Source organism: Oryctolagus cuniculus, chromosome 4, assembly GCF_051225735.1.
Source record: "Oryctolagus cuniculus isolate XC-2025 breed Fujian yellow rabbit chromosome 4, ASM5122573v1, whole genome shotgun sequence".
In the NCBI taxonomy this organism is placed as follows: domain Eukaryota; kingdom Metazoa; phylum Chordata; class Mammalia; order Lagomorpha; family Leporidae; genus Oryctolagus; species Oryctolagus cuniculus.
In genome coordinates, this window is record NC_142870.1 from 145,374,533 (window position 1) to 145,399,654 (window position 25,122).

Here is a 25,122-nt window from a genome sequence, read left to right on the forward strand (position 1 = left end):
CTGCACCCACATGGGAGACCAGGAGAAGCACCTGGCTCCTGGCTTCGGATCAGCGCATTGCGCCGGCCACAGCGTTCCAGCCGCAGCAGCCATTGGGGGGTGAACCAACGGTAAAAGGAAGACCTTTCTCTCTGTCTCTCTCTCTTTCTCACTGTCCACTCTGCCTGTCCAAAAAAAAAAAAAAGAGAGAAAGAGAGAGAGTTCTTTCCTCCATTGGTTCACTCCCCAGATGGCTGCAACGGCCAGAGCTGTGCCAATCTGAAACCAGGGGCCAGGAGCTTCTTCTGGGTCTCCCACATGGGTACAGGGGCCCAAGGACTTGGGCCATCTTCTACTGCTTTTCAAGGCCATAGCAGAGAGCTGGATTGGAAGTAGAGCATCCAGGACTCAAACCAGCAGCCACATGGGATGCCGGTGTTGCAGGCGGTGAATTTACCTGCTATACTGCAGCACCAGCCCTGTGTTCTCTGTTTCTAATCTTCTTTCCCCCATCCTCCAAACTATTTTCCATGATATCCCATTACCCTCAGAGTGACCCTTTGTTATGGTTTGGCTCCCTAAACTCATGCAGATGATTAAACCCCTAAGTCTTATATCAGTGGTTAGTGGATTAATGTTAATTGTGGATGGATTAAGGGTGGAGATTTGATCTAATTATGGTATCTGGGAAATGGGCCTAGTGGGAGGTCTTAGGCTGTTGGGGGCTTGCCCTTGGAAGGTGGTTCTTGAAGGAGGCTTTGTTGTATAAGCCAAGTGTTCTTCCTGCCTTTTGCTTCCTCTCTTGCTATATGATTGTCCCTCTGTCATCCCCTGGCCTCACCAGATACCTGAACCAATGGAGCTGCCCAATCTTCGACTGTGAACCTCCAAAACTATGAGTCAAATAAACACTATTTTCTTGCTAAGAAATTCCTCTCAGTTATTTTAGTTGACTAATACACTCTTTTTTTTTTTTTTTGACAGGCAGAGTGGACAGTGAGAGAGAGACAGAGAGAAAGGTCTTCCTTTTACCGTTGGTTCACCCTCCAATGGCTGCTGTGGCCGGCGGGATGTGGCCGGCACACTGCACTGATCTGAAGCCAGGAGCCAGGTGCTTCTCCTGGTCTCCCATGTGGGTGCAGGGTCCAAGCACTTGGGCCATCCTCCACTGCCTTCCCGGGCCACAGCAGAGAGCTGGCCTGGAAGAGGGGCAACCGGGACAGAATCCGGCGCCCCGACCGGGACTAGAACCCGGTGTGCCGGCACCGCTAGGTGGAGGATTAGCCTAGTGAGCCGCAGCGCCGGCCGACTAATACACTCTTATAATGTTGATAAGGATCTTTGCAATCTGATTTGTTTCTTTCTTTTTAAAGCAATATTTATTTTATTTATTTGAAAGACAGAGTTACAGAGAAAGAGAGGTCTTCCATCCACTGGTGCACTCCTCAAATGGCCACAACGGCTGGAGCTGAGCTGATCCAAAGCCAGGAGCCAGGAGCTTCTTCTGGGTCTCCCATAATGGGTTCAGGGGCCCAAGGACTTGGTGCATTCTCTACTGCTTTCCCAGGCACATTAGCAGTGGACTGGACTGAATGAAGCAGCCGGGACTTGAACCAGCACCATATGGGACTCTGTCGCTGCAGGCCAGGGCTTTAACCCAAGCGCTAGCCCCTGATCTCTGCTTTTACTCCAGCCTCATTTCTCAGCATTTCCCTCTTGTGCTATATATCTCTTAGCCTACTTAACTATATGATAAAGTTTCCCGAATACATACACTTCCTTCTCTAGGCCTTTCTATATGCTCTTGCTTGTGTCTAGATACCCTTTCTGATATCATTCAGACTTATTAATAATTTTTAACATTAATAATCCTGTGGATTCTTGCCACCTATTCAGATAAGAATTCTGAATACCGGCTCAAAATAAACCAGGCTACACGGTAAGTTTTTAAGGTTTTATTCAGTGAGAGAAATGCACAGGAAAGCGAGGGCTTTATTTAGGGGAGAAGGAAGTCTAGAAGCTAAGTTGGGTCTGTAGCAGGCAGAGAGCAGGCCGGGAGCCACATGCAGCAAGTGTGTAGGCAGGAAGGCAGAGGCAGGGCTGAGGCCAGAAGGCTGTGAGGGGCAACAAGGGCCGGGCCCACCATGCTCCAGGCCTTTTATCCACTTCCCAGGGGGAGTGGTCATGTAGTCTGATGCGCAGGTGGGTGTACAGGTGAGATCAGGTAGGGTCATGGGATCATACAGTGGCGTGGTGAAGGCGTGGCCTTCCAGCTCACGAATCTAATCGATTTAATCCTGCCTGCCTGCCTATATGATTTCTACCCTTTCTCTGTATCTCCTGCTCATCTGCCAACTCCCACTGTACACATGACTTCCTACATTCTTTCAGGGGCCATGATGTCTGGTTGGGTGTCTTCCTATGTTTTACAATACCATGTTGAAATACTTGTTCTATTGCGTTATCATTATACATTCATTTCTGTCTTGGCTGGTAGACTGGAACTCCAAGAAACTGTCCTTTCCCCTGTGTGTCTATAATGCTGTGTTGGAAAGACATTTGATGAAGACATGACTGACATCGAATCTGTCTTGTCCAGGGTGTACATTAGGGATGCCATCTCATCCAAGAGCTGAACCATTCCTGCGTTCTCTTTTTAAGTCCCCAGTCAGCTCCCTCTCTTATTCCACACAGCAGTTATCCCACACTTTTAATCACTCACTTTATGGATTATTCTTCACTATCTTCTCTAACAGTGAAGTGTTGGATAATCTAGTTTAGGGCTCGCTGAGGCTGCTGTGGTCCTTCCAGTGTGACACAACTTGCTTAACCAGAGGACCATCTCAATCGTGTCTGCTGAGCCCTGGTGAGTTTGGGGTGATTGTGAGACTATGCAACCCTCAGGTCATACCCTAGGCCATATGGAACAGGTGGGAGTTGTAAAGAGATGTAAATTGTTCTAAGACAGATAGCGATTCTTAGATAGTGGAGAAATAGACATCCCCCAAGGACATACGGGCTGTGTTCCAAAAATTCAATTTTAAATTGACTGTTTGGAATGCAGAACACATTTTCCCTTAGAAACAATGCTATGAATAATTGCAGTTATTTTCCCAGGAAAGTCCACACATTGTTTAACCCATAATGTAACATAAATATCTGCTAAGACATTTCAGATTTGCATCAAGTACATCCCTAAATCGTTACAACTGAATTATAAATTGGCTGTGTACATAGCTGCCACCCCAACTAGACTGTGAACTCTTTGAGGGCTAGAAACTGTTGAATTATTCATTTTTGTATTCTGAATGCCTGGCATATAACTGGCAATAAATGTTGGTTGCATAAATGAATGGACAAATTTAATAGGCATTTGAATAGTGTTGAAAGTGTCTCTGGGAATAAAAACAGTGGGTGCTTCAAGATGTGTCTGATAGTGGACTAAGTGAATGACCCATAAATCATGTTTCTTTGTTAGGTTAGAGTTAGAGATGAAGTAGCTGACAGCAATTTTAATATTTGAAGTGTAAAATAAATGGGTGTTGGTCTTCTTGTTAAATAAGTGTTGTTATTTATTTTTTGAGAGAGAAAGAGAGAGAGAGAGAGAGAGAGAGAGAGAAACTCTTCTATACACTGGTTCACTTTTCAAATGCCCACAACAGCGCCAGGGGCTGGGAATTGCATCTGTGTCTCCTATATGGGTGGTGGGAATCCAAGCACTTGGGTCATCATCTGCTGCCACACAGGTGCATTAACAGGGACCTGGATTGGAAAGACTCAATCTCAGGCACCCCAATATGGGATGCAGGCATTCCAAGTGGCAGCTTAACCCATTGTGCCACAATGCCTGTCCTGAAATAAATATTTCCAGAAGGGATAAATGGGTAATATATTGATTTGAAAAACATTATAGAAAAAGTGCCAGCAGGAATTGATATGAAAAGGGAAGTGGTTCTTCAGAGCTACAGGACAGAGGAGGGGAAGGTATGACCACCGTTAAAAAGGAATGGATAGGAAAGAACAGAAGGATTGGTCTGGACTATACCCTGGTTTAATTTCATCTGGTTAACTGCTGCCTATGAAGAAGTATGACCCTGGACAGTCTCTGAAGGTTTTTTTGAGTTTAGATTATGCTATTATCAGTTTCTGCAAGATTGAGGTTCATCAGGTTTACTGCTTTCCACAATGTCAGTAGATTAATAATTTGGTCAAATTTGGTAGGGATGGCGATGCTGGTGAAGGTGATGGTGCAGACACTGGGCATCCAGGGAGAACCCAGTTCAGGAAGATGGTGGAGGGAACATCACTTCTAGATAGAACTCCTGAGGGGAAAGAAAAGAGAGGGCACACGGGAAAGGAGGGTGACAGAGGAGGGAAAGGAAGGCAAACATCAGCTATTAAAGGCCCGAACTCTCAGGAAGTCCCTCTGCCTGCCTGCCAGCCTGATCTTTATGACTTACTTACTTAAGATTTATTTATTTCATTTGAAGTACAAAATTACAGAGAGAGAGAGAAAGACAGAGAGAGAGATCTTCCATCTGTTGATTCACTCTTCAAATGGCCACGATGACTGGGGCTGGGTCAAGCTGAAGCTAGGAGCCAGGAGCTTCTTCTGGGTATCCCACATGGGTGCAGGGGCCAAGATACTTCAGCAGTCTTCTGCTGTTTTCGTAGGCATTTTAGCAAGGAACTGGATGGAATGTGCAGCAGCTGGGACTTGAACTGGTGCCCATATGGGATGTCGCAGGTGGCTTAACCTGCTATGCCACAATGTTGGCCCCCTGATGTTTATTATTATTATTTTAAATATTTATTTATTACTGATTTGAAAGACAGAGTGACAGAGAGCCAGAGGCAGAGGCCGAGGCAGAGAGAGAGAGACAGATCTTCCATCTGCTGGTTCACTTCCCAAGTGGCTGCATCAGCTGGAACTGGGCCAATCTGAAGCCAGGAGCCTGGAGTTTCTTCCAGGTCTCCCACATGGGTGCAGGGGTCCAAGGACTTGGGCCATCTTCTACTGCTTTCCCAGGCCATAGCAGAGAGCTGGATCAGAAGTGGATCAGCCAGGACTTGAACCGGCACCCACATGGGATGCTGGCGCTGCAGACGGCAACTTCAACCCGCTATGCCATGGTGTCAGCCCCTGTTTATTATTTGAAAACATAACTCCTTCTGCATTTACTTTATTGTCCCCAAAGTGCTAAAGTATAATCAATAAATACTTGTTGATTGATATTCTGAGTGATTCAAATCAATCTACACTTTTGGTTTTATTAAGGAACTTAGAACTAACATTGATCAAGCTGAAGTAACAGCTGTCTAAAATTATAAAGCATTTATGTCTCTCCCCAAGGAAAATACAAACATTGGTTCATGCCTGTTACGTACCCCACACTGGGGTTTTAGTTGCTTTATCACATTTCTAGTGATTCTTATTTTAAGAATTACTGAATTTCAGGGACTGGCGCTGTGGTATAGCTGGTAAAACCGCCACCTGCAGTGCTGGCATCCCATATAGGTGCCAGTTCGAGTCCCTGCTGCCCCACTTCCTATCCAGCTCCCTGCTATGGCCTGGGAAAGTAGTAGAAAATGGCCCAAGTCCTTGGGCCCCTGCACCCTCATGGGAGACCCCAGACTGAGCTCCAGGATCACTGGAGACCTGGAAGAAGCTCCTGGCTCCTGGCTTCAGATCTGCGCAGCTCCGGCCGTTGTGGCAGAGCGACAGAGGATGAGAGAGACAGGGAGAGAGGGAAAGCTCCCATCCAGTGGCTCATTCCCCAATATGCCTGCAATGGCTGGTACTGGACAGGTCAAAGCCAGGTACTAGAAATGTGATCCAAATCCGTCATGTGAGTGGCAACAAACCAATTACTTCAGCCATTGTTGCTGTCTCCCAGGGTCTGCATCAGCAGGAAGCTGGAGTTATGAGCCAGAGCAAGGAATCAAACATAGGTCCTCTGATGTGGGATGCAGCTGTCTTAATGACTAGGCTATTCAAAATGCATATATAGGCAGTAACAAAAACAAGTATTTTCCATAATCCAGGATAAAATTAATATTTTGTTGCATATCATTAAAGATGGTTTACTGTGCATGGATATTTAGTTTTCCCAAAATGACATTGTTAGCCAAGATTTTAAAAATATTAATGTATTTACATTTTACATTTTATAATGTATACATTTTAATACATTTTATATTATTTTAATAGCTATATAATATTCTACTGTGTCCTATAATGTTTGTTTTCAATTTGGAAATTTAGATTGGTTCTACTTTTACAAAGCTTAAACAACTGCAATGATCATGTTACTATGAAAATATTTTCATAATTTTAGATGATTGTCTTATCAGATCTTTGTTCCCAAACATTGTGCCAAGGCGCACACTCAGAGTGAAAAAGAGAACTCACAGGGAAACTTCAGGATATTTCAAGTTTCTGAGGGAAGTACAACAATATTTGACATCTGTTGGACACTTGCAAACTGTTAACTTCAGGTAATTCATGGTTTCAACATTTGATAATCATGCATTCAATGCCTCCCTTCATATCCTTACAAAGCTGAGTTTTTGCTGGTGCTGATAAAAAGCTATCATTGCACAAAAATCATTTGTAATCAGCAAATGAATGTGATGACATCCAATCTTATTCTAAGGTTTGAAAAGTTGTGCCATGACTTAGATGTACACACATCATATTCATGAGGAATTCTGGTTATTTAAGAATGAAATAATGTATGTGAATTACTTCTTCAAATGGCTACCAAGTTAAGCCGTAATGCTCATTAAGTTTTTGGATATAACTACTAAAAAAACTGTTTTCCGTTTCTTTTGGTCTAAAAGAAAAATCACTGAGACACCAAAGGTAGTTCGAAACAAGAAAATTTTGGAACCTCTAGTCTAAGTTGTTAGCAGTGGTACTGCTGGTTCTGGGGGTTGTAAACTTTAGAAGATTTTAATTTTGGCAATTGCCTCTTGGAAGTATTCTAACAATTTATACACCCAATAGCAGGCTACTTTTCTCTTTCTTCAAATGGTGGCCCCTTAGAACCCAGAAGGGTTGGGGTGCACCTTTGGTGCAGTGGGTTTTAAGATACTACTTGGGGGCTGGCGCCGCGGCTCACTAGGCTAATCCTCCGCCTTGCGGCGCCGGCACACCGGGTTCTAGTCCCGGTCGGGTCGCCGGATTCTGTCCCGGTTACCCCTCTTCCAGGCCAGCTCTCTGCTGTGGCCCAGGAGGGCAGTGGAGGATGGCCCAAGTACTTGGGCCCTGCACCCCATGGGAGACCAGGAAAAGCACCTGGCTCCTGCCTTCGGATCAGCGCGATGCGCCAGCCGCAGCGCGCCGGCCATTGGAGGGTGAACCAATGCCAAAAAGGAAGACCTTCTCTGTCTCTCTCTCTCACTGTCCACTCTGCCTGTCAAAAAAAAAAAAAAAAAAAAAAAAAAAAAAAAAAAAAAAAGATAACTACTTGGGATGCCTGCATCTCATATCCGAACACCTGGGTTGGAGTCCCAGCTCTACTTCAGATCCAGCTTCCTGATAAAGTGCACCCTGGGAGGCACCAGATGATGGCTCAAGTAATTGGGTCCTTGCCATCCATGTGGGAGACCCAGATGGAGCTCCTGGATCCTGGCTCAGCCTGTCCCAGCCCCAGCTATTGCTCCCATTTAGGGAAGTGAACCAGCAGATGAAAGATCTCTATCTCTGGCTGGCACCGCGGCTCACTAGGCTAATCCTCTGCCTGTGGCGCCGGCACACCGGGTTCTAGTCCTGGTTGGGGCGCTGGATTCTGTCCCAGTTGCTCTTCTTCCAGTCCAGCTCTCTGCTGTGGCCCGGGAAGGCAGTGGAGGATGGCCCAAGTGCTTGGGCCCTGCACCCCATGGGAGACCAGGAGGAGGCACATGGCTCCTGGCTTCGGATTTGTGCAGCTTGCTGGCTACAGCACGCCGGCCATGGGGCCACTTGGGGGGTGAACCAATGGAAGGAAGACCTTTCTCTCTCTCTCTGCCTGTCAAAAAAAAGAGAAAGATCTCTATCTCTGTCTCTTTTTTTGTTATTCCAGCTTTCAAATAAAATTTAAAAACTTTCTTTTTATAAAGTCCAAAGGGGTTAATTTGAAAGGAAACCTATGGTGAATGCATTGTGCTCACTTCTCAAAGTGATACAAAAAAAGACTAAGAAAGGACCTCTAGGGGCCTAGTGGGTTAAACCCGTGATGCCAGCATCTCTTATGGCCGCTGGTTCCTATCCCAGCTGCTCCTCTTCCTATCCTGCTCCCTACTGATGGCCTGGGAAAAGCAGCAGAGGATGACCCAAGTGCTTAGCCCCCTGCTACCCATGTGGGAGACCTGCAAGAAGGTCCTGGCCCCTGGCTTTGGCCTGGCTCTGGCAGTTGCGGCCATCTGGGGAGTGAACCAGTGGATGGAAGTTCTCTCTATGTGTGTCTCTCCCTCTTTCTTTGACTCTGACTTTCAGACACACACACACACACACACACACACACACAACAGGCCCTCTAGTCTTTTAAGGCTTAGAACTTTTTTTTGACAGGCAGAGTGGACAGTGAGAGAGAGAGAGAGACAAAGAAAGGTATTCCTTTTTCCGTTGGTTCACCCGCCAATGGCCGCCGCAGCCGGCACACTGCGCTGATCCGATGGCAGATCCAGTGGCAGGAGCCAGGAGCTTCTCCTGGTCTCCCATGGGGTGCAGGGCCCAAGCACTTGGGCCATCCTCCACCGCACTCCCGGGCCACAGCAGAGAGCTGGCCTGGAAGAGGGGCAACCGGGACAGAATCCAGCGCCCGACTGGGACTAGAACCCAGTGTGCCGGCGCCGCTAGGTGGAGGATTAGCCTAGTGAGCAGCAGCGCCGGCCTTTAAGGCTTAGAACTTTAAAGGCAGAGACTATCTTACCTGAGAGATCTGCCTAAGTCCTTTGTTAGAGGAGGGGCTCAGTAAATACATGCTGGTCCCCAGCCACCAGCCAGAAGTTTAAACACCTGCGTGACATGTTAATAGTATTAATAGGGTGGGAACTTAACCCAACATTGGTAGTTGGAGGTGGGACCTTTGGGAGCTGATTGGATTGGATCAATTCATTGGAGGTGCAGCCTCCTTGATTAAATCTTGATGGCTTTCTAAGAGATGGCATAGACATAAACACGATAGACGTGTGCTCCTTGCCACGTGACAGTCCATACCACTTCCAGAATCCGAAAGCAGGCCAGCACTTACCAGAGGCCAAACCAGTGGGCCCTGCCTGACCTTGGAGTGTGAACCTCCAAAGCTGTGAGCCATAACAGACCTCTTTCATTGTAAAGTTAGTCTGCCTCAGGTGTTTCTTTACAAAGCTGACCAATACACTCACAAAAGGAAATGAACTCTGTCTTCAATGGTTTCTGAGCAGAGTTGAAATCAATGTACAGGGGCTGGCTTTCTGGCACAGTGGGTTAAGCTGCTGCCTGAGATGCCGGCATCCCATATGGGCGCCAGTTCTAGTCTCAACAGCTCCATTTCCAGTACAGCTCCCTGCTAATGGCCCAAGTGTTCAGGCCCCTGTACCTACATGTAAGACCCAGAAGAAGCTCCTGACTCCTGGCTTTGGCCTGGCCCAGTCCTGGATGTTTTGGCCATTTGGGGACATGACTAAATGTAATATGGTGATCTAGATGGAGTTCTGGAATAGGAAGAGAACATTAGGAAAAGATGAAAGAAATACGAATTACATATGGGTTTTAGTTAATAATCTATTACTATTAATTGTGTCAAATGTACCATAGTAATGTAAGCTGTTAAAAATGGGAGAAATTGAGTACAGGGATGCAAGAACTATCTGGATAATAATCATATAAATTCAAAACTGTTTTAAAATAAAAACTTTATTAAAATATTTTAAACTGGGACCATCACTGTGGTACAGCAGATAAAGTCACCGCCTGTAGTGCTGGAATCCCATATGGGCACCAGTTCAAGTCTTGGCTGCTCTACTTCTGATCCAGCTCCCTGCTAATGTGCCTGGGAAAACAGCGGAAGATGGTCCAAGTCCTTAGGCCCCTGAACTCACTTGGGAGACCTGGAAGAAACTCCTGGCTCCTGGCTTCGGATTGGCCCAGCTCCAGCAGGCCATTGCAGCCATTGCAGCCATTTAGGGAGTGAACCAGCAGATGGAAGATCTCGAGCTCTGTTTCTGCCTCTGCCTCTCTCTCTCTCTCTGTAACTCTGCCTTTCAAAGAAAATAAATAAATAGTTAAACATATTTTAAACTGACATTCTGTATTTTTGTTAACTCTGGCAACTCTAACATTTTGCTTCCAAACAATAATTAAACATAAGAAAAGAATTATCTTAGGTTGCTAGTTCAAGGGATTTGAGTTGTATGTGACTTTTTCCCCTAAACATTTGCTCCAAGCACTTTATTTTGTATAAACAATTCATTTGTTTTCTTTTTAGTCAAGGCTCAAGCGAGGCAATAATTATCAGAGGAGAATATACTTGCCTTTAATATCATAATCTAACACCAGTTAATCAATTTCAGAAGATAAAAAATAACTGGTTTAAATCCTTCTCCTTCACCCCCCATGAATAGAATTAATCATAATTTTGGGTGTCCACATTTCAAGAGATATTTTAAGAAGCCATTTATGAGAAAATCAGCAAGGTTAATGCCTTACAAATAATCACTTGCTGAGGGTGATTGCTAATTTATGATGTTTGAATGAAAAACAGTGCTGATTATTTTACTCTGTGATGCTGTTGGGGTGTAGACCAACTTGTGTATTGTGAGAGATGACCTTAGAGTTTAGTATAAAAATAGAATCCTGTCACAGTTTTATTTAAAAGTGAGATTTCTTATCCAAAGAATATTGGCTGATGTTTTACTTATTTATTTGAGACAGAGAATCAGCTCCCCCCTACTGTTTCAGTCCCTCACTCACTCCCTGCCTGCAACCCAGGGTCACAGGAGCCAGAACCCAATCTGGGTCTCCCACCGTGGTGGCAGGAACCTCATCTACTGAGTCACCACAGCTGCCTCCTGGGTTTGCATTAGCAGGAAGCTGGAGTTAGCAGCATACGTGGGAATCAAACTCAGGTATTCCGATGTGGCATGTGGCTAAGGGCCCACTCTCCAGGTGGAGTGTTTAAAAATGCCCAAGGAGGAGCCAGGGTTGTTGCCTACTGGGTTAAACTGCCACCAGCCACACCGACGCATGATGTCAGAATAGAGTTCTACTTTTTTTTTTTTTTTTGACAGGCAGAGTGGACAGTAAGAGAGAGACAGAGAAAGGTCTTCCTTTTTTTTCTGTTGGTTCACTCCCAATGGCCGCTGCGTGAATGGCTGCCGCGGCCAGCGCACCACGCTGATCCGAAGGCAGGAGCCAGGTGCCTCTCCTGGTCTCCCATGTGGGTGCAGGGCCCAAGCACTTGGGTCATCCTCCACTGCACTCCTGGGCCACAGTAGAGAGCTGGACTGGAAGAGGAGTGACCGGGACTAGAACCCAGAGTGCCGGCACCACAGGCGGAGGATTAGCCTATTGAGCTGCGGCACCGGCCCTAAAGTTCTACTTTCCATCTACCTCCCTGCTAATGTGCCTGGGAAACCAGCGGAGGATGGCCCTTGTGCTTGGGCCCCTGCACATAGAAGACCTGGAAGAAGCTCCTGGCTCCTGGCTTGGGCCTGGCCCAGTTCTAGCCATTTGGGAAAAGAACCAGTGAATGGGAAGATCTCTCTCTCTCTCTCCCTGTAACTCTGCCTTGCAAATAAGTAAATCTTAAAACAAATATATACCCACACAAAGACACAAATACCCAGTGCCTCAGTTCAATGCTTGCTCCTGGTCCTGACTCCACCTTATTGCTGGTGCAGACCCTTGGAGGTAGCAATGATAGTTCAGGTAATTAGGTTCCTGCCACTCCCTTGGGAGACCTGGAATGTGTTCCTGGTTCCCAGTTTTGGGGGGTCCTGCCTGGGGCCACTGCTAGCATTTGTGGAGTGAACCGGAGGATGGGAGTTTTTTCAGCACCTAGAGAGAGACTTTTAGAATACTTGTTATTTTCCAAACACAAATCTACCAAATACCTATCTCATACCTTTGATTATTCTGCCTTGCTGATAAAATTAGGAAGTTAGATTCTTACAGCTTAATTTTTTAAATGTTGATAATATGCCGGGTCCAAAAAACCTGCCTTCAAATGGTAATAAAAATTATATATCAAAGAGGTTTTATGTGTTCCTTGACAGCTTAACTATTCATGTCTACGCTAAGTGGCAAGCCCCTAAAATTAACATGTACATTTACATGTGCCACGTATATGCAGAGCATGTGCCACGAGAGATTGACACACATCAGTTCCGCTTTGCAAACACGTGGAGAGCATCCGCTATGTGCAATAAATTATGTTGAAGAGTTTTGGTGTCCAGGGATACGAAATGGTCTGTTTCTGTTTGTGCAGTCACAAAAGATTCTGTATTCTGAAGCGGGGGCGGGGGTGGGGGAGAGGACAGAATCATCAGTTAAATTACTTTTATTTATATCCCTGGTCTTCTACAGAAACATAAGTTTGTTTTATTAAAGTCCAGAATTCCAAGGACTTGGGCTCCTGTGAAAGGAAGACTATGCATTCTTATATTCGTTCATAGCGAAGAGCTAGGTCTCTCAAGAGCTAAAAAAAAAACCCAAAACACAGGATTTTGTGTCTGAGGCGGACCCTTTCCGCACGAGTTCGCGGCGGGCCCGGCCGACGCCCCTGGAACTCTCGTCAGACCCCCGGGAGCAGAGGCCGCGGAGGGGCCGCCGAGGGGCGGAGACGCCGCCCGCTGGGCGCGCAGCCACGTTGACGGCCGCCCGGCCGGCCCGGGGAGGGCCCGGCGGCCGAGGCAGCGCCCTTCGGGGTCGGGACGCGCGGTCCCGCGAGCCAGGCCGCGGAGGCGGGGCCTGGGGCCGGGCGCGGCTGTTTCCTCACGCCGCGGTCAGTCAGGACGCGGGCGGGCCGCGCGGGGGCCGGTGCGGAGCGCCACATGGCGCGCCCCAAGCTGGCCTCAGCGTCGGCGGGCGCCGAGGCAGTGGCATGCGGGAAGCCCGCAGCCCACGCTGGGGGCAAGGACGGGTAGCTAGCGAAGACTTCACCACAGCCCACAGGCCCGGGAGAGGGAATTTGAGAGCACATGGGGGAGGGGCGGCGAGAGCGGGCGGCTCGCCGAGAGCGAGTTCCGCTCCGAGCGCCGTAAGTGCACAGCCAGGCATGCGCAGTGCGTCCGGGTGGGTTGGCAGCGGGGAGGGGCCGGCGTGCGCGGGCTAATGTGTTTATCCGGTTTTCTGGGTGGGCGGTCAAAGCGCACGCGTAAGGGCCAAAGGCGGCGGAGCCGGGTGGCAGAGTGCGCATGTGCCGAGCGAGCCGGTAGCGCTGAGAGGGTGTGGAGGGGGCTCTCGGAGAAGCAGGGGAAAAGGGAAGGGAAGGGAAAGGAAAGGGCGGGGGGAGGGGAGAGAGGGCGCTCTGCGCATGCGTGCGAGCGCTAGCGACGACGGCGGCGGGGGAGTCTCGGGGATGACAGTGGCTTTGCCCGTTGGGGTAACGGTCGTCGTCTCCGGCAGGGCCTGAGGCGCCGCACGGCCCGCGGGATCCATTCAGGCCGCAGCAGTCTGGGCCCTGCCGAGTTAGCGTGGCGCGCGGAGCCGGGTGAGGGCGGCGAGGCACGGGGAGGGGCCTGCGGCGGGGCCTTGCTGTGCGCTGGGCGGCGGCGGGGCCTGGCGCTGCGAGCGCTCGCCCGGGCGGGCGGCGGCGGCGGAGGCCCGTCGCGCTTTGGCGGAGGAGTTGTCTCTGCGCGGGCGGCAAAGATGGCCGGGCTGTGAGGGGGCGGCGCTTGCGCCTGGTGACCCCGGAGTGTGCGACTGAGGAGCTCGGGGCGCCGCGGCGGCCCGGCCGGGCCTGCTCCCCGCCCCCTCCCGCCCGCCGGCGGCGGCGGCGGCCCGCGCACTTCCTCCCCGGCCCTCCCCGCTCGGGTGGGGGAACTCTGCCCGCCCGCCTCGCCACTTCAGGGAACCGCGGACTGCAGCCTTCGGGGCGGAGAGCCAGCGCGCAGCCTGGGCCCCGAGTCCGATATGGAGAGAGCGGCGGGGGCCGCCGCCGGCCGCAGCAGCACCCTCGGCCGCCGCCGCGGCTTCCTGCACTAGATCCGGGAGGCCGACGCCCGAGCCCCGCGCGCGTCCCTGTCGCCGCCGCTGCCGCCTCCGCGCCGGGCGCTGTGATGGAGTAGGGGGGCTCGCAGCCGGCGAGAAGCGTGCAGCCTCCCGGACCGGGCCCGGGCCTGCTCCCGCGCACGCCAGCTCCACCGCGTCCGGACATGCAGCTCGCGCCAAGGCCGCCCGCCGAGCCGCGGGGCTAGACTGAGCGCCGAGTTCTGCGCCCTGCGGCCCCTCGGGACGAACTCGAACGCTGCTCTCTCTCTTTCTCTCTCTCTCTCTCTCTTTTTTTTTTTGTCTGGAAGTCTCAGGGACGGAGGAGGGGCGCCAAGGCCCCCATGTGTGGGAGGATTGCTTCAGCTCCACAAACTTGCACGGATTTCGGTTACTTCTTTGGCCAATGGTTCTGCTCTGATTTCTTCAGAATTGTTGCAAATTCGCCATTGTTCCCTGGCTGCTTACAAAGTTGGATCCGGAATTTCTTTTCAACCGGGAGCCATTGGTGTCGAAGTGTCTGCAATGAACCCCGTGAATGCTACTGCTCTCTACATTTCCGCGAGCCGCCTAGTGCTCAACTACGACCCCGGAGACCCCAAGGCGTTTACAGAGATTAACAGGCTCTTGCCTTACTTCCGACAGTCGCTCTCGTGCTGTGTTTGCGGTGAGACGCTTTTTATTGTTCCCTTTTCAAAGCTTGTTTTAATAAAGGCCGTGTGGGCCGCGGTCCTGGGGACGGTTTTGACGGCGTGGTAGTTCCTAGTAAGCTTTTGTTAGCTGTGCAGGGGTGTGCGGTCATTAGTTTTGAAACTCGCCGAGGGACTTTTCGCCCCGCATTTCAGAAAGGCGGAATACGCTTCCAGACCGCTTTGTGCAGCGGCCTTAACGTTCAAAACGGTTTAATTCGCCTCGGTTCATCTGGTGGTGGTGTTTCAAAAGGGTTGAGATACGCTTGCACAATCTCGCCTTTTTTTTTTTTTTTTTTTTTGGTTGTTGTTTTAAACCAGCTGCGAGAGCTGATTTATAGCTGTGGTGGTTCAACAGGGTGAGGACATGCACATGTGGCGTGTTTGCGTTTCCCCGAGCTGGCGTTATGCGGGGGTGGAGGTGTATAAGCCGCTGCACGCACAGCCAGAGAACGCGGTGCGAAACTTTCCACCTGGGTGCTGCAACAAATGGTTTGACGGCTTCCAGTGCGCCGGGGACCCTGACCAGATCCAAGTGCTCCTGGCCGGGCGGATTGGTGCGTTGCCTGCCCCCCCCCCCCCCTTTTTTTTTTCTTTTTGGCTTTTAATATGCCGTGACTTGGTACAGGGTGATCTTAGGCTTTTTTTTTTTTTTTTCCAAAAAAGTATTAAGGCGTGGTGGGAGGATACTTTCAAACAATTGTTGGAGATGAAGAGACACTAAATTATCTGATTGAAGTGTGTCAAGTGATAATATAAATGTGCACGAATTTACGTATTTGGTTATTCTAAAACCTAGACTGAAACGTTAATACAAAGGAAAGGGGAACAGGCAACGCAGTAGTGATACAGTCTCCACTAGGTATTTTATAATATCTCAGATGTCGAGGGTTGGGTGGCTGATGAGGAAACTGTATTCGTTTGAGATTCGTTAATCCGGACAATGAGGGAGTGAAGAGAAGGTGAAGATAGTGTTTTTGGTTTTTTTTTTTTTTTTTTTTTTTTTTTTTTTTTTGCACCGCAGCTATTTAATCTCATAAACATTTAAGTAACTGAGTTAGTAAGTGATTAAGTGCTACCACGAGGTGTAACAGACACTTAACACCTTTCTAGAGAAGTAGTTGCCCAGGGCAAATCTCTTAACTGCCCTGGGCCTCAGTTTCTTGCTGTATAAAATGAGAGCTTTCAATTTAAATTTTGCAAATGTCAAGTGCCTGTAGTTTTCTGGGTTTCGGTGGCGCTCTCTCCACCCTCACTTTTATGGAGTGTTTCATTTTGGGGTGCTACAGCTCTTAATGGTTTGAGGACCCAGGAGATGGAGACACTGCAACTTCTACTCCACAGATTTTTTTTTCTTTTTTGAGGGTAGCACTGCTGCTGTGGTTAAGTAGGGTAAAGGGAGAGAATAGGGCAGCCCATCCTGTCCTATTATATCGATAATGTGATGTCATTATCAAGGAACACTTAAAGATCTAGTAGGTTTTCTTTTTACTAGATGAGTGGGATTAAGCATTCTAAGGTTGGAAATAGTAGTATTGAATCAGGTAGGAAGATGTTTGAGATTTTGAATTCTTTTCAGTAGCTTCAGGGTAGTGATAGGCTCATGGAATACTTACCCAAATTTTTATCTGGACTTTATAAAATGACGTTAAAGGTAAACATATCTTAAAAATAAAAGGCTAATAGCCATTTAAAATTTTAAGCAGGTCTTGGTAACACAGGGAGGGAAGGTTTCTGACAGTGGGGCTTTGTAATTATATCTGGTTCATATCCTCCACTATTCTATGGAAAATGTTTGTGGGTTCTACTTCTTCCTTATAATTTCTTAGCAGGCATGAAATCTCAGTAATGTGGATGGAGGTTCAGGTGTTTTTCTTCCCATGTCTCTGGGGTATAAATCTGGTTATCAAGAGAAAGGAAAATCAGTTATTTGAATCTGGCGCACTAGAATTCAATCATCATTGTGTCAGCTGCTGTCCTAGGCTTTTGTGTTAGTTCAAAAGCATAAACTCATTAATGCATGCATGTGCTGTCCTCTGTTTTATGAAGGTAATAAACATGGAAAAGTAAAGTTCAATTTTATCTTGGTACTGTAAATAGGGAATTTGTTTCAACAAGTCCTGTAACACTTGTCCCTGTCCTACCTTTTCAACCCTGCATTCACCTGGGTTCTTGCAGATTGATGTTTTTGCCTCTTCAGGCATGCTTTATACTTCATCTCCTTTTCTGTTCCTTACTTTTGCCTTCCTGAAGTTTCTTCTGCCTAAAAATTATTCGTTTATTTAAAAAAGGTCTAACTCATCCACTCCCTTCCTCCTGGGTGAATTCTCCCTTACTTACATCAGCAAAAAGTTCTTTGTCCTCTGAACCTCTGTAACCCTTTGTTCCAATCATAAGGTACTTATATTTCCTTTCAGTGCAGTTTTATATCTGATTCTTCTGATACAAAAAACTTATGAGGGGAAATACTGTATTTTGTACAGGTTCCTTCTGTTCCTCTCTCTGGTGACTTTCATGTAGGTGTTTATGACAAATTCAGAGGAAGAAAGTGAGAGGTGTGAGAGAAAGTAAAAATTTTACAAATTTGCTGTTAAGTTTAAATCAGCTTTTCTACCTACTTGTATAGGCAAGTTGTTTTAACTTTTTGCCTTGGTTTCCTTTATCTGCTTTAAGTTTTTAATTTTTTCAAATTTGTGTTATTTGTGTGGACTTTGAAAGTGATTAGAAAAACTTTAAAGCCCTGAGAGGAAATCTACAGACTCAGTGTCTGGCACATACACATATTAGGTGCTTAATATCCTACCTTGCCCAAAAGTAGAGAAAGGTGGGAGGAGGTGAGGAAAGATATTATTGGACTGTTAGGTCAATTATTGTTAAAATGAGATTATTCACTGGAATTAACAGGTTTTGTTGTCTTTGTCCTTTCAAATGTTAATGAGCTTATTGTCACCGTTCTTTTTTTTTTTTTTTTTTTTTTTTTCAATTGCTTTGTACATTTGAACCTCCTGAAGCTTCTAGTGAATGTGATAGTAGTGCTCCAGGGAATTACTGTAGTTTCTGGGCCACAGAAACAGTGACAAGACAGTCACTATAGGCACTATTTTTAAGCATCAATTTCTTGCTGCTGTTCTAGAATGTTGTACTTGCTTCATCAGGAAATAGAATTTCTTTTCTTTGGCATGTAACTTGTAAGTCCTGCCATGGGGGTTTTAATTTTTCATTAACTTCTAAGTCTTGAAATAATATAACAAGTTTGGTATGCAGAATCCTGTTAGAACTGGAAGGACGTGTTAAGTAGAGAAACACTACTCCTGGAGATATTTGGAGCCCTGTAAATTACCATAGTCAGATCTACTGATGCACATGAGTATTTTCCTAGTGTTTTAATTAGAGCTCTGAAATAAGTGGTTTTGGCTTTTGTATTTACTGAATGTGGACATTTTATATATTGCAAATGGAGGGGCTGGAGATTAATGTTTCAAACTGACATAGGGTAATAAGTGGTGACCAGCTTTTTGTTTTGCATGTTAAGAACTTGAAAACTAACCCCTATCATGTTTTCTTACTATTGATACTGTTACATTCCACTTTAGGTAGGTGGTTCCCTGAGGATGGGACCTCTTTTGTTTACCCTGTTCACCGTTATACCCTGACAGTGTCTGAGTCAATAAGTATTTGTACTGTGTTCCTAAAACTTACTGTATTTGAAAGGCAGAGAGGGAGAGGGAGAGATATAAATCTTTACCTGTTGGTTTACTCTCCAAATGCCCTCAGTAACTGGGGTGTGCCAGGGCCGAGGCTAGGAGCTGGAATGCAATCTGTATCTCCCAACATGGTTGGCAGGAATCTAGTTACTTAGTTTTTGTTTTTGTTTTTTAAGATTTATTTTACTTGAAAGTCAGAGTTAAATAGAGAGAGGAGAGGGCAGAGAGAGAGGTCTTCCATTTTCTGGTTCACTCTCTGATTGGCTGCAATGGCTGGAGCTGTGCTGATCCGCAGCCAGGAGCTTCTTCCAGGTGTCAGGGGCAGGGCAGGGGCCCAAGGACTTGGGCCATCTTCTACTGCTTTCCCAGGCCATAGCAGAGAGCTGGATCAGAAGTGGAGCAGCCAGGTCTTGAACTGGTGCCCATATGGGATTCCGGCACTGCAGGTGGTGGCTCTACCACCTATCCGCTGGCCCCAGGAATCTAGTTACTTGTGCCATTACTGCTGCCTCCCAAGGTCAGCATTATTAGCAGGAAGCTAGGATTAGGAGCTGGAGCTGGGAGTTGAACCAGGCACTCCATTGTGGTAGGTGAGTGTCTTAACCACTTGGCTAAATGCCCACCCTGTGTTAAGTTTTAAATCGTGCACTATTCTGAGTAGTGTGATGAACTCTTTTTTTTTTTTGGACAGGCAGAGTGGACAGTGAGAGAGAGAGAGAGACAGAGAGAAAGGTTTCCTTTGCCGTTGGTTCACCCTCCAATGGCCGCCGCGGCCGGTGCACTGCGCTGATCCGAAGGCAGGAGCCAGGTGTTCTCCTGGTCTCCCATGGGGTGCAGGGCCCAAGCACTTGGGCCATCCTCCACTGCACTCCCGGGCCACAGCAGAGAGCTGGCCTGGAAGAGGGGCAACCGGGACAGAATCCGGCGCCCCGTCCGGGACTAGAACCCTGTGTGCCGGCGCTGCTAGGCGGAGGATTAGCCTGTTGAGTTATGGCGCCGGCCTGTGATGAACTCTTAAAGTATCCTCTGTCCTGCTCTGCACGTGAATCATGCTTTGTGTTGAGTCTGTCCACCTTGTATACATGCTACCCAACTGTTAGTAGCCTTCTTGCAGTTAACAGATTCACTGTTATGTTATCAGCAGTATCTAGTAGCATGGTGATTCTGTTCAAATAATCCTTATTTAATAGTAGTCCAAAGTACAAGAATAGTGATGCTGGCAATTTGAATATGCCAAAGAATAGCTTTAAAGGGTTTCCTTTAAGTGTAAAGGAAGGAAAGAAGAAAAATCATATGCTGTTTGTTAAGATCTATGGTATAATAAGATATTTTGAGAGACCATATTCATGTAGCTTTTATCTACCAAATTGCTGTAATTCAATTTTATTAATGGCTAATTTCTTATTGTACTAATTTATAAGTTAATATTTATCAAAGATGTATACGTATAGGAAAAAACATGTATAGGATTTGGTATGTCATCTCCTTGGGTTTTTTTTTTTTTTTCCCTCTAAAGAAACCTTTTATTTAAGGAAAGCAAAATTCTTAAGTACAACTTTAGGAATGTACTTATTCTTCCCACCATACCCGCCCTCCTGTCCTTTTGGTTTTGCTCTTTTATGTATTTATTTATTTGACAGAGTTAGAGGGAGAGACAGAGACAAAGGTCTCCCTTCCGTTGGTTCATCCCCCAAGTGGCTGCCACAGCTGGAGCTACACTGATCCAAAGCCAGGAGCCATGTGCTTTCTCCTGGTCTCCCGTGTGGGTACAGGGGCCCAAGCACTTGGGCCATCCTCCACTGCCCTCCTGGGCCACAGCAGAGAGCTGGACTAGAAGAGGAGCAACCCAAACTAGAAACCGGCGCCCATATGGGATGCTGGCGCCACAGGCAGAGGATTGACCAAGTAAGCCACGGTGCTGGCCCCCGTCCTTTTGGTTTTGATTTGCATTTCTCCTATGATGAATGATATTCTTTTCATATGCTCATTGGTCATTTCTCTTATTTAAAGATTTTTATTTATTTATTTGACAGGTAGAGTTACAGACAGTGAGAGAGAGCCCGAGAGAAAGGCCTTCCTTCCGTTGGTTCACTCCCCAGATGGCTGCCATGGCCAGCGCTGCGCCAATCCGAAGCCAGGAGCCAGGTGCTTCTTCCTGGTCTCCCGTGTGGGTGCAGGGGCCCAAGCACTTGGGCCATCCTCCACTGCCATCCCAGGCCACAGCAGAGAGCTGGACTGGAAGAGGAGCAACCGGGACTAGAACCCGGCGCCCATATGGGATGCCAGCACCGCAGGCGGAGGATTAACCTAGTGAGCCATGGCGCCGGCCCCGACAATCATTGTTTTTTATTTTTTATTATTTTTTTCACAGGCAGAGTGGACTGTGAGAGAGAGAAAGGTTCTCCTTTGCCGTTGGTTCACCCTCTGATGGCCGCCGCGGCCAGCGCGCTGCGGCCAGCGCACCACATTGATCTGAAGCCAGGAGCCAGGTGCTTCTCCTGGTCTCCCATGCAGGTGCAGGGCCCAAGCACTTGGGCCATCCTCCACTGCACTCCCGTGCCACAGCAGAGAGCTGGCCTATAAGAGGGGCCACCGGGACAGAATCCGGCGCCCTGACCAGGACTAGAACCCAGTGTGCCGGTGCTTCAGGCGGAGGATTAGCTTATTGAGCCGCAGCGCCGGCCCATTGTTTTTTTAATGATTTATTTAATTTTTGTGCCATTGGTCCTCTGCTGCTTTCCCAAGTGCATTAGCAGGGAGCTGGATTGGAAGTTGGGAAGCTGGGACTTGAACTGGTGCCCATTTGGGATGCTGGCACTACAGGCAGCTGCTTTACCTACTATGCCACAATGCCAACCTTGATCATTTTATTTTTTAAAAGTGTTTATTTATTTGAAAGGCAGAGTTACAAAAGAGATTTTCCATCAGCTGATTAACTCTGCAAATGGGCCAGGCCGAGCTGGGCTGGGCAGAAGCCAGGAGACTGGAACTCCATCTGGGTCTCTCAAGTGGGTATCAGGGGCCCAAGCAGTCAGGCCTCTGCTGCTCTCCCAGGCCTGTCACTGTCTTTTTAATTTTTTTTAAATTTTGAAAACTGTGTTATTTCACTGACTACATTTTTATTAACCACTTTTGTTCTAGATGCTGGAATAGAAAGGTGAATAAGATGCATGCCTAGAGCCCTGTATGTTGTTGCTCAGTGTCAGGAGGAAGATGGATTATTGGATAAGTGGAGAAGCACTTTCATTATACCAAAGTATAATGTATCATGCTAGAGAACTTATATGCTTACATTTTTTACATGCATAAAGATTTCAGAAGTTAACCATAAAAGTGTTTCTTTCTCCATTTAATTTGTTTATGAATAGCTGTCTGGGTCAAAGGTTAAGCAGACCTAGTTGATGGTAAGAGTTTGGTTTCCCAGTTTTTTCTTGGGACTTACGTTCACCTGTTCTCTTTGATCTGAGAGAATTCTTTGGGGGATGTTTTTATCTGGAAGGTTAGTAGGGAAGAACAATATTTTGTTAGTAATTTTCCTGGAAAATAGACTTCTTTTATTTCAGATATATTTATTTAACTATTTGATTTCTTTTTCTAAGAAAAAAATTTTTTTTACACTTTTCCTTTTTAGTCTTCTGAAGTTCTAAAATGTATCTGCTTGGATGTGTTTATGCAAGATGAAATTGCCTCGGGGACAAACTTCCTAAATGCATTGTTCTGGGTGTTGAGAGAGATGAAGAGAGAGATGACTACAAGCCTTTTGTTATATCTTGTAACTACCTGAATTAGCCATTAAGCAATGGTTTCAAGGCTTTGCAGTATGGTACTACAGAATTTGTCAGAAGTTGTTTCAGTTTGGTGAGATCTAGGGACTCTGAGACTTGACTTGGACTAGAAGTGGTGAAGTCTGGATGTTTTTATAAGATTTGAGAGAGAGCACAGTTGGTTTATATAAGCAGAAGAGTCCGTATATGAAAACCTTTGCCCTAAAATTGTTGCACAGGGGCCTTCTGTTTGGAGAGCCTTGATGGCAGGCTAAAAAGTTTGACATTCACCCTGTAAACCTGTTTTTTTGCTCAGAGTGTGCTCTATAGGCTACCTGAATCAAAGTCACCTAAAAGTTTTTTTTTTTAAACTATTTATTTATTTGAAAGGCAGAGATACAGAGAGGAGGGAAGAGAGAGATTGACCTTCCATAAAAGGAGCCAGGAGCTTCTCCTAGGTCTCCTACACGGGTGTAGGGGCCCAAAGACTTGGGCCATCTTCCATTGTTTTCCCAGGTGTGTTAGCGGGGAGCTGGATTGGAAGTGGAACATCCTGGACTCAAACTGGCACCCAAATGGATGCCTGTGCTACAAGTGGCAGCTTTACCCGCCACGCTCCAGTACTGGCCCCCTAAAAGCTTTTTAAAATTCAGATTCTCAATCACATCAGACTGATTGAATTGGAATCTCTATGGACAGTGGCCTTACAATCTGCATCTTAACTACCCTTCTTGATGGAGAGGGGGATTTGCAGATTATGTTGTAAGCATTTGAGAAATTATTTAAGATCTTATTTCAGAAAAGATAAATTTGGGGATCAAGTATGGGTCTGATTGTTTAAGTGAAACCTAATTAGGCAGGGTAACAGGTTAATTTGTTAACCTTTATCATATGATACATAACAGTGGTGGGAATAGAAAGAAAGGGAACAATATAAGAAAATACAAAGGGGAGATTTTGTTATTCTGTGGTTATAGTGGTTTAGTTCTTTGATATGTATTGTATTATACTTCGATATGGTTGGGTTTATCTTGCTATGAATGGATCAGATATTTCCTATTTTTACATTTATAAACATGTTTAGTATAGTCCTTTCACCTAATATATACTTGATAAAAAGGTGCGATATCGTGTTGAAAACTGACAAAATGTGATAATGTAATACAGATGCATGGAAAAAATGGAAGTCAAAAACAGTTCATATTAGAAATAAAATTAGGGAGGGCATTGATTTTGGGAGGACAGGAAGAGTTTAGGTAGCTTGGATTTAAAATAATATAAGCATAGCCCAATTAACATATTCTTTAGAGGTTTTTTTTTTTAAATTTATTTGACAGGCAGAGTTACAGAGAGGCAGCAAGAGTAAGAGAGTGAGAGAGTGAGCTGGTTCACTCCCCAGTGACTGCTTCAGCAAGGGAGGCCAAAACCAGGAGCCAGGAGCTTCTTCCAGGTCTCCCATGTGGGTGCAGGGGCCCAAGCACTTGGGCCATACTCTGCTGCTTTCCCAGGTGCATTAGCAGGGAGCTAGATTGAAGTGAAGCAGCTGGGACTTGAACTGGTGCCCATATGGGATGTTGATGCCACAGTGGCGGCTTTACCCACTATACTACAGCACGAGTCCTCCGTCTTCAGAGATTTTTAGTGATATTGTTTTGGACCTTGAGAGCAGTCTGTGCTTGGGAGAGGTGTAATTAAGATAGGAATTAGAGCAGGTGAAATATAGGCCTGAGGAGAATGAAGAGAAGGATGGAACAGTGCTGAAAAACTTGATGGTGCCTGGAGGTTGGGGTTAGTGAGGAAATATGGTTAGGAAATAAATATATATTCCACAAGTTTTACTTTATGCCTTTCCCTGGAAATTTGATTTTGAAATGATTTTATATACAATATAGTAACACAAATAATATATCTAAGTCTTGGTTGTGGTTTTTAGTCTCTCAAATTAATTCAAACAGCTAGTCCTCTGCCTTTTTTGTCATTTTCCTTCATTTGTATGTTTGTTTAATCTCAGTTGACCTCTCCTGCAGAGCCCCATTTACTACTTTTTTTAAACTTATTTATGAGGGAGGGAGAAGAGAGTGAGAGTGAGTGAGTTAGTTTGTATGGTTCTCATTTACTACATTTTTTAAACTTACTTATGAGGGAGGGAGAAGAGAGAGAGAGAATTTGGTTTGGCTTGGTCCCCAGGTTTACTCAAAGGCTGGAACTGGGACAGATCAAAGCTAGGAACCAGGAATGCAATACAGGTTTCCTACATGGGTGACAGGAATATCACCTGAGCCATCACTGATGCTCCCAGAATGTGCAGGAAACTGGGAGTCATGAGTTGGAGTTGGGTATGGAACCCATGAAACTCTTATATGAGAGACTTGGTAACTCAGCTGGTAGGCTAAACCCATGCTCCTCATTAAACATATTTAAATGTTTGGAATATAGTTATGGTAACTTTTATTTTTTAATGCTCTTATCTACTGTCATTTGTGTCATTGCTGGGTTTGTTGCTCTTGACTGTCTTTCTGCTCATTATGAGTTACACTTTCCTGCTTTGCATGACTGGTTAATTTTGATTAGATGGCAGACACTGTGAATTTTACCTTGTTGATAAAATTTTGCCTTTTTGCTAGATATTTTTGTATGGTAAAATTATTTTTGTAGATTTTATTTTCATTTTATTTCAACGGCAGAGAGACATCCTGTCTGCTGTTTTACTCCCCAAATGCCTGGAACAGGTAAGGTTGGGCCAGGCCAAAGTCAGGAGCCAGGAACTCAGTCCTGGTGGCAGGGACCCAGGCACTTGAACTGTCCCATCTTCT

The 25,122-nt window shown here is 46.3% G+C and overlaps 1 protein-coding gene across 14 annotated transcripts in view; it reads left to right on the plus strand.

Moving 5' to 3' along the window:
* Positions 1 to 12,900: 12,900 nt before the first annotated feature.
* MSL2 (MSL complex subunit 2) overlaps positions 12,901 to 25,122 on the plus strand; it is a 39,856-nt gene continuing 27,634 nt past the window's right edge. The window contains exons 1-3 of one of the 14 annotated variants that reach the window (XM_070072787.2): positions 12,922 to 13,202; positions 14,464 to 14,819; positions 15,200 to 15,398. In XM_070072787.2, coding sequence (XP_069928888.1) covers positions 15,209 to 15,398 — 190 coding nt within the window. In that variant the 5' untranslated portion in view covers positions 12,922 to 13,202; positions 14,464 to 14,819; positions 15,200 to 15,208. The other 13 variants (XM_089332237.1, XM_089332236.1, XM_070072786.2 and 10 more) reach the window with 13 other exon arrangements.